Source organism: Phascolarctos cinereus, unplaced genomic scaffold (assembly GCF_003287225.1).
Source record: "Phascolarctos cinereus isolate Bilbo 61053 unplaced genomic scaffold, phaCin_HiC Scaffold_4;HRSCAF=312, whole genome shotgun sequence".
Classification (NCBI taxonomy): Eukaryota; Metazoa; Chordata; class Mammalia; order Diprotodontia; family Phascolarctidae; genus Phascolarctos; species Phascolarctos cinereus.
The window spans coordinates 657,546,663-657,555,878 of record NW_027555847.1 but is presented as its reverse complement, the minus strand read 5'-3'; the positions used below and the strand labels follow the sequence as shown (position 1 = coordinate 657,555,878).

At 44.6% G+C, this 9,216-nt stretch overlaps 1 protein-coding gene across 1 annotated transcript in view; it reads left to right on the top strand.

Annotated features, from left to right (window-relative positions):
- The first annotated feature begins 2,704 nt into the window (after positions 1-2,704).
- The window catches only part of LOC110214165 (DNA (cytosine-5)-methyltransferase 1-like), a 50,093-nt gene continuing 43,581 nt past the window's right edge, over positions 2,705-9,216 (top strand). Inside the window, exon 1 of the mRNA XM_020994912.2 lies at positions 2,705-3,144. Coding sequence (XP_020850571.1) covers positions 3,065-3,144 — 80 coding nt within the window. The 5' untranslated portion in view covers positions 2,705-3,064. The remainder of the gene's footprint in view (positions 3,145-9,216) is intronic.

Here is a 9,216-nt window from a genome sequence, read left to right as displayed (position 1 = left end):
TAGTAAGTGGTCTCTCCAGAACTCCTCCTCAGCCAGGCCTCCTTCTTGGGTCCCAGGGAAACTTCTTTTTCTCCTTCCATTTATACTGGGCATAGAGTGAGGCAGCTCCTAAGGGTGAACCATGGATTTCCTCCTAAGAGTTCAGGGCAGATGGGACAGGGGTTGGGATGAAGGTGGGAAGAAGAATAATTAATTTTTCAGGTTATGAATCCTTACTTCTCTGTTAACACTCAGCAACACAGAACCAAAGACACATAAGGAATGCTCTTAGAAAACCCAAAGAAAACACACACTTATTTCGAAGCATACCTATATATAGGCACAGAAAAAAAGGAGGCAGTGTACTGCACTCACAGATACATCTGGAAAAAGAAAACCAATACATGTAGACACAAAAAGAGCAGAGTTTCAGAAAGACATTCATATTCCGTTCTTGGCCCAGCCACAAACTCTTTCTAGACTGAACCCTCCCAGGGCCTCCAACCCTGCTTAAGGCCAGGAAGAATGAGAGCTCAGAGACAACTTTGTTTAGAAACTTGAGCTTTTGGCCAGAGGCATTGGGGAGCAGCTCCTCCAGTGGACACAGCCCCACATGGCATTTGGGTGGGGGTATGGGGGGAATTTCGAAGAGATGCTTGAATGTGGAGCTTGGAAACACACATTTTAAAAGGAGCCATTGAGTTCTGTAGTTCCCCTCTTTTTTTGTGCCTCAATTTCCCCCTCTGTGGAATGGTAGCAATGTTGACCCAGCTCCCAGTGATGGAAAGGATTTTTGGGTTAGCTTTCTTTAACCCAGAATTGCTCCATAGAGATGGAATGGCTCACTTCCTCCAATTTTCTGGAGGAAGGAGTGGTTCCCATAAGCCTAGCCCAGAAAAAAGTGGGAAGCAGAGCCGGGGATAGGTCAGGGAACCTGATCCTATCCCCCACCCTTCCATACACACACCTTTCAAGCCTTCTCTGTGCCCCAGACATGACTAGAATACCCAGTTCAGCAGGTAAGAGGGGGTATTCCACCTGGCTTTTTCTGCTGCATTTCAGTGGGAGCCTCTTGGGGCATCAATCTCTACAGATCTATTGAATCTGAGGTATGGGAACAGGGTCTGACAAAGCCCAGGAGCAGACACTGAAGGTTGGCTTGTTTGAGTTCCCTCTTTGGCTGAGAAGGGGAGGTGCTATCAGTCCCAGGCCCCTGGACTTGTTTACATTTACTGTCCTCTACTTTTGGGAGAGGATGCTCAGTAAAGCTGTCAGTCCATGTGGGTGACTAACCCTACTGCATTGTTGGTGACTCAGCTCCACTGGTCTCCTGGCTGACTGACCACTATGTCACTGGCAATGTACATTTCCTACTGTGTCTGACCTTGGTTTGGCTGAGACTCAGATTCTTGACTGTTCCACTTCTGAACTCTGCCTCTACCCTAGGGAACACAGCAGGCGGTTGTAATTGGGAACAGGAAGCATTGTTCAAAGTGAAAACTCTCGTGCCAGATGAAGCCTTTTCTAGTTCTGCACATCTTTTCCACCCAGGCGAGGCAGGGACAACCTTTCCAAAGTTTACTTACTAACTACCTAGAATGCTAGACCATTAGATAGTTTCCCCTGCTTTCCCTTAGTGACCAAGAAGGGGTTGATTATAGGATGGGAGGTTTAAAAAGCCCAGAGCTTTTTAAAGAATCTCTGAAATTGGAGAACAGCAATACTCTTGAGCCTAATAATAACACCTTAGGGACCCAGGTCAACCACGAATTTTGGGGGGTATCTTAGCTTGTCAATATGCTTTCTTAGAGCCAGGTATCTTTCTCAATTACCTCTTTCTCCTAATTTCAAGGCTCCTTAGCCACAGGTTTAATAGGATGGGGGTCAGTTAATCAGTGGCAATAAGATTTTGGGGTCTGCTAACTTACAGATCCAGCATCATCACATGGACAATGGGTACTAATGAATTGCTTTGACTGACTGATACTGACAGGCCAACTCATCCTAACAAGACAAGTTGATTGGCCTTGCGGCCTCAGTTGTCTCCTTCGTAAAAGGGGGTTGGATGAGATGATCTCTAAGGTATCTTCTAGTTCTGAATCCTAAGATCCTATGATGCTGACATTGACTGAATAAGACAGGTTTATTGACGCTGAACACACAGACACAGACAGGTCAGGCTGACTGGCAGGCAGAGGTTGATAAGACAGGCTGACTGCCACTGACTGTCAGGCAATGGTTGATAAGACAGACTGTTTGGTTGACAGGGGGAGTGACTACCAACACAGGATGATGTCTGGACAGAGAAAGGCTGAGTAAAAGTAGTAATTGAGCAGACAGTCTGACTCAGTCAGGGGTTAATAGGACCGAATGAACTGCTGGACCAGACAAGCTGACTGTAGCCAATGGTTGACCCAACGGGCTGACTACATGCAAGGTTTGAGCACCCAGTCTGATTACATGCAGAGGCTAAGCAGACAGGCTGTGGTGGACAAGTTTCAGCTTCCATCTAGAGGTAGACCTGGGTCCCCAGAATCTATCCTTTCCCGCAGCCATCAGGATCTAATGGCTGTCTCTCCCCTCTCTTTTCCCTCATCCTTGCCCCGGAGCTCCAGAGAGGCACGTTGGGCCAGTCCATTTCTTCTCCCCCTCCCTCTCCGCCGCCGATGGTACAGGCCGCTCTTCTCTACTCTCGGGTACTACGGGATGACACACACCGACCTCTTCCTTCACCCTCCCCCTGCAGCGCCGCGTGAGACAGGGAGCGGCGGGGACTGCCCGGGAGACGAGGGGAGTCGGAGCTGGGGGCTGGGGCCTCCATTCCCAATTCTCCCCCCCGCAGGAACTTTGCGTTTGGTACAGTCCTTCCCGGAATGGTCGCTTCGGAGCCCCAACCGCGTCGCCGACCAGCCACCCCCCCTCCCAGTTGGTATATCCCTCTCCGCTCCCCCTTCCCCCTCCCCTCTCGGCGGTTCTGGTTTCCGCGCGAAAAGCCGGCGGTCCGCGCGCTAGCTTCTGCGCGGCCGGAGCCGGCTCCCTTCCGCCCCCCGGGCCCCGCTCCCTGCTCCCCGCTCGGACACACGAGATGCCCGCCCGCACTGGCCCGGCCCCGGTGGCCGCGCCGGGCTCGCCCGCGCTCCCGCTGCCGGAGGAGGTCCGCAGACGGTAAGTGCCGCTCGCTCCGGACTGCCGGGGCTCGGGCCGCGCTGGGCCGGGCAGGGCCGGGCTGGGCCGGGGCAGCCGCGCGCGGGCCGCTTGACAGGCCGGGCCGGTGCCAGGCCGGGCCCCGAGTCGGGGCTGAGGGCTCGCGCGCACCGGCGGTTGGCCGTTGGCGGGGGCTCGCGGCCGCGGGTCCCTCCGGGGGCGTCGGTCCGCGAGGGCCCCGTCCGGCGTAGCTGCAGCTGCCGCCCTCCCCGCTCTCCCGGACATTTGGCGCCAAAACGCCGTGTCGCGTCTCGGAGGTGCGTGAGGAGGGAGGGGGCGGCCCTGGCCTGGGACTCCGGGTCCTGGCCGCGGCCTTGGCCCCCGGGCGGGGCTGTCAGCTGGAGCCTGGCGGGCTGGGGGGGGGCTGAGGGGGGGCGCCCCGGGGAGGCGGAGGCGCGGGGGTCCGGCGGTGCCAGTGACAGGAAGTGGGGGGGCCGGGAATGGTCGTCTGGGACGTGGGGCTGCTCCTGGGGAGGCCGCGTTTGACCCACGCGAGAGCCGGGGCACAGGCCTCCGCAGCCCCCGGTGGTCCCTTTGGGAAGGCCCCTGGGCCCCTTCTTCCCCCTCCATCCTCCTGGCGGGGTCGCCTTGCTCCGGCTTCCCCTCCAGAGGCATTCATTCTTGGGGCACGAGGTGGAGAGGGGAAAACTGCCCAAGGCATGGATTTCCCCTACCGCAGGATTTGTGCCCAGGTTGTATTTCTTATTCATTTGTCCCCAGTGCCTGTAAAGACATGTGAAATGCCCCCTTGGGCCATCTTTGGTCTCTTTCATGAAATTATTAGCAGAACCACTCATTTAGAAGTATTATTTTTCTTGTTTCCCTGCAAATTGATTGGTAGCAAGGCATTTGAGTTTGTCGTGTGTAATTGTGACAACAAATGCAAGTTCTCTGGTAAGGACCCTTATCAGGGATCTAGCTGTTGGTTTGCTCTCTTTCCAGTGCCATTACAATTACAATTAATTAATTAGTTAGTTATAATTGTCCTTATTGGGAAAGGATAACCTTTGATTACTTTAATTTACTGCTGTAATTTGCATTTTTACTTTTTCTTGGCTCCATCCTCCAGCAAGGTGATTATGAAGATGTTCAGGTGACTAGGGCAGAGGTCAGCTGCCTAGTCTGCTTTGGCAGAAATTTTTCTATGGACCCCGAGTGTAATCTCATTTTTAAAAAGTAGTGTATTCTTATTGGGGGCTTTGATTTTTGATTCGTTTGCCACCATGTATTATTTAGTGGCTAGAGCCAAGAACTTCAAGTTTATCCTGTCACTCCAGTGACTCAACCGGTGACCTTGGGCAACTAACTCTCTCCCTCACTTGTCCCCATTTCACGGAGGAGAAAATACTTAACCTCACAAAAGAGTTGCTATGATTAGTAAGATCTTGGTATCATTCATCTTCAAAGTGTAGTATTAGGTATCTGATTACTTGATGTTTATTATTTCAAATATTTTAGTGTTTTAAGAAGGAGACACAGCTCTTAGCACCAAAAAAAATTTAATTATATTTTGATGTTATTTGCATCAAGGCACTGAAAAATATGAATGAGTTTTAAATCTTAGTTGATGAGCTTAGGGTTGGCATTTTTGAGAGATGATACAGAAACATTTTAAACCTTGTAGTTAGAGACCTTAAATGAAGTTCATTCTGATTTCTTGGTATCCCCAGTAGGTTCTCAGCTTAAATAATTGTAAATGTACAGTTTGTCTTAGAACTTGAGGATCACTGTGTATCACAGTATGCAAAGTACAATAATGAGAATAGGTAAGATTTTGTTGAGTTTTGTTAGTAGTTGGATTAGGAATTGGGAGCCCTGATTCTGGTTCTGTATCAGCTGCTTTTCTAGGTAACTTTGGGCAAGTCACTTTGAGTCATTGATTAGAAAAGGACCTTGGAAGTCTTCTAGGCTTACCTCTTTTCTGATTAATGACCTGCCCCCTCTCTCATCTTTGTCTCTGGTGAGTTCAAGTCCTGGATTGAGTACCTCCAGTTGACAGGGATTTACTGTCTCCTGACAACCATTTCACTTTTATATTGCTTTGGTAGAAAATTCTTACATATATTCATTCAGTCATAAGTTGCTCGGTGTTTCTCTTTTATAAAAGAGACATAACAGATGCTGGACTGAATTAATAGAACATGGTTTAGTAACAAAAAAGAAAAAGCACTTTTCATTTTAGGATTACTCTTAGAACATCAGAGATGCAGACTTAGAAGGGACATTCATCTATCATTGGTTTTACCACTACCAAGAGTGAGTTGGTCAGGTTTTCAACGTCCCTGATGAGTGATTGTCCCGCTTCTGCTTAAAGACTTCCAGTGATGAAGTGGGACTGTGGATAGCTCCAGTTCACATTTATTTGGTGCTTTTTGATTTAGAAAGTGCTTTCCTCAGAGAAACCCTGTAAAATAAATAGCATATGTACTAATCCTAGAAAGAAAAGGGGGCTTCTATAGCTAATGTCAGAATCAGTACTGGATCACAGGCCTTCTCTGATTCTACTACAATGTCCTTCCCACTTCTAATTGGTTTTTAAATAGTTTTTTATCTTATATCATCTTAATTATTTGACTTACCATTATCCTCAGTCTCCCCTGTCCCTAGGCCTGGGATCTTTATAACTATTCATATAAAACCTAACCCTTGTCCAATATTCTGTGGAGAGTAGGGATTCAGAAATGACTTTTGAAGAATGGGGTGGTAATAGTATCAGTATCATTTTAATTTTCATTAATATATATAAATATATATAAATATATGTAAAAAAATATGTAAATATATAAGTCCAACTGGAAGACTTCCAGAGAGCATTAAACTCTATGTATATGATAATAATTATTGTTCTCATAGTTGTAATTGTAGTTAGCACTGTTCAAAGGAAGTTACTACTGAGATGAAGAAAAGTTGTTGATTTACATATTCAGTTAATCACAATAAATATTTACCAAGTACCTTCTTTGTGCAAGGTATCATATCAATACTGTTATAGTGTACCTGTGTCTGGCAGAAAAGTAAATAGTTTATAGATTAATTTGAAATGAAAATGACTTTCATTTTTAGAGAATATGAAATAAAAATTTTATTTATGTAGATACTTAAATTATGTCCACTAACACTTCAGGTGTCCAGAACTATATTACCTGAGAACTTCATTTGTTCAGAATAAAGACTAATACCACATAGGAAGTATAAAATGCTTCTGAGAAAACATAAGTAAATGTAAAAATCCATGCAGTATAAAGTTTATGCACATATAGGATCATACCTTTTCAGGGGCTCAGGTTCTGTTTACTTTTAACTTATACACGGTTCTAAGAAACTTGATAATTGTACTTCCAAACCTAGAAATTAGAAGGACAGAGTAGTTGCTAGGTGTGTAGGTACTCACAGATGGTCACAGAAGTTATTTAAACAAACTAACCTGAGAATTTAAAAAACCTGGCTGTTTGGAGTCATTTAGGAAAGAGGCAAACAGCCCTTCCCCACCATCTGTAGGCCCCTGGGGGATTAACATATACTCCACAATCATGGATATTCAGATAGATGACCTTGATGGTTCTAATTAGGTTCAATATTCTCTAGTTAAGAAAGCTGGGAAGGTGTATCAGTGCAGTGCCTTGCCCATTGTACAGACTTAATGTGTTGGCTGAAGATAGATTTCCATCACAAATGACAAAATAAAACACGTTGATATTTGTGGTGGGTAAACTCTCAGCCATCCAAAATGACTCCAGTGAAATTTCTAGATGGTTTAAATTTTACCATACCCCTGATTATATTATGGGGCACCAGGGATGGAGCATAGGGCTTGGAGTCAGGAAGACATGAGTTTAAATGTGGCCTCAGACACTAGCTGGGCAAGGCACTCAACCCTCTTTGCTTCAGTTTCCTCATCTATAAAATGAGCTGGAGAAGGAAAAGGTAAACCACTCCAGTATCTTTGCCAAGAACCCCCCCCCCATGGGGTCACAAAGAGTCAGACATGCCTGAACAACAACAAATTATGTTTTTTTAAAGTTGTATCCTTACACGTTTTAGAAAGCTATTTCAAAAGTTTTAAGAAAGTATATTTTTCTTCTTTTCAGGTCTTTTGTTGCCTTTAAGCTTTGAATATTCAGATTTCTCATTGTGCAGCATTTAGTTTCCAACAAGAACTTATTTCAGCCATTGAAGTATTTGTAAGCAAAACTTATAAATAATTGCTAATTAAAATAATGTTTTGATTATTAACATGCTCAAAAGACTGGTGCCTATGAGAGCACTTTATTTTCCCTTCTCTATTTTGGGAGAGTGACCTACAGAGGTGTCAGAATGCTGGAAGCCTTAGGCTAGAAGCCTAAGGATCAAACTAAGATCAGCTTAGTATCTGAAAGTTCAAAACATGCTTCTGTATCCTTCCAGCCCTATAGAGATAAGCAGAGACTGATAAAATGAGTTTTACTGTCAAAAATATAGCCCATTTGACTTTGACACAGAAGAAGCACCAAGCCTCATAACCCAAAAGGAAAACATCCTGGCCACCAAGTGCTGCAAGGCATAGTTCTTGGTGATAAAAATGTGACTGTTACTGGTCAGTTTTTCTTTAAAACATATCTCTGCAATATTGCACAGGAGTGGGGGACGGGAAAGAGGGGAGGAAGATCTGTATTTTGTATTGGTTCATATAGTGGCTGGGGCAAGGATAGTTTCAGATGACAGAGTCAGCTTCCTTTAAGAGTAGTCAATGGCATGGGATTTTGTGGTGTCTGTGGAAGATAGATGGCCATTCTCTCTTAGTACTATTAGTCTGATGAAGTGTAATTAATGTTTTGATTCAATTTGATATAAAACTCATTCCCTGTAACAATATAATATACAGTATGTATTAGTAACCTTATTAAAGTTGATAGTAGTGGCATTTGTTATATCTTATCTCTTTGGATAAAGCTGACAAGCTTGGTATGTAACTGATTTTTTTTATTGCTTTGGTTTGATAGTAAATCCTTTTTTTGGGGACTGCTGCTCTCATTTTACAAAACCTATGGCTATTTTCAATTTTGCTTCAGATTGTGGTGGTTCTGAAACTTAGCTTTAAAAGAGCATTTGATAGTACTGTTATAAGTCAGTCTCTGACTTTATAAAAAAAATTATACATTCTGTCATTGGCTAGCTTTTAACTTTAGGCATGTCAAAGGCTGAGGAAAATGAAGTTAACTGAAACTTGTCCTACCTTTTCAGAGTATGTTGTTAAAAAATCAAATGAAATAGACAAAGCTAAGTATTTTTGGTTTTCAGAAATCCACAGTTAATGCCTAAATCTGTTTTAATGCATTGTGGTTTTTTGGTTTTTTACTCTTTCTTGTGATTATCCCAGTTTAATTCACTGTGCAACAGCTACATGGCTATCTATTCTTTGTGTGTACATTATTTCAGTGTTGGTACACTTGCTACCATACAGTCTTTCAGTCTTTTTTTTTTTTTTTGGCTAGGCAGTGGGGTTAAGTGACTTGCCCAGGGTCACACAGCTAGTAAGTGTCAAGTGTCTGAGGCCAAATTTGAACTCAAGTCCTCCTGATTCCAAGGCCGGAGCTCTGTCCACTGGGCCACCTAGCTGCCCCTACCATACAGTCTTAAACATAGGATTTGTAGCTGGTAGTAATCTGAGTTTTTGAATGGTTCTATTCAGATCTATGGTAGGTCTTAGAACCTTGGATCTCCTCAGCTTTCATCTACTATTGATTATATTGTTTTATATCAGATAGTAGAGTTGGAAAAGACTATTAGAGATCATCCTGTCTATTCCCTCTTTTTTTTATAAAGAGACCAGGTGTGTAAATGGAGGTATTGCCAAAAATCACACAGATGGCAACTAACAGAACTCATTTCTTTTTTGGTGAGGCAGTCGGGGTTAAGTGACTTGCCCAGGGTCACACAGCTACTAAGTGTCATGTGTCTGAGGTCACATTTGAACTCAGGTCCTCCTGACTCCAAGGCTGGAGCTCTGTCCACTGTACCACCTAGCTGCCCCCAGAATTCATTTCAAGTCCTTGG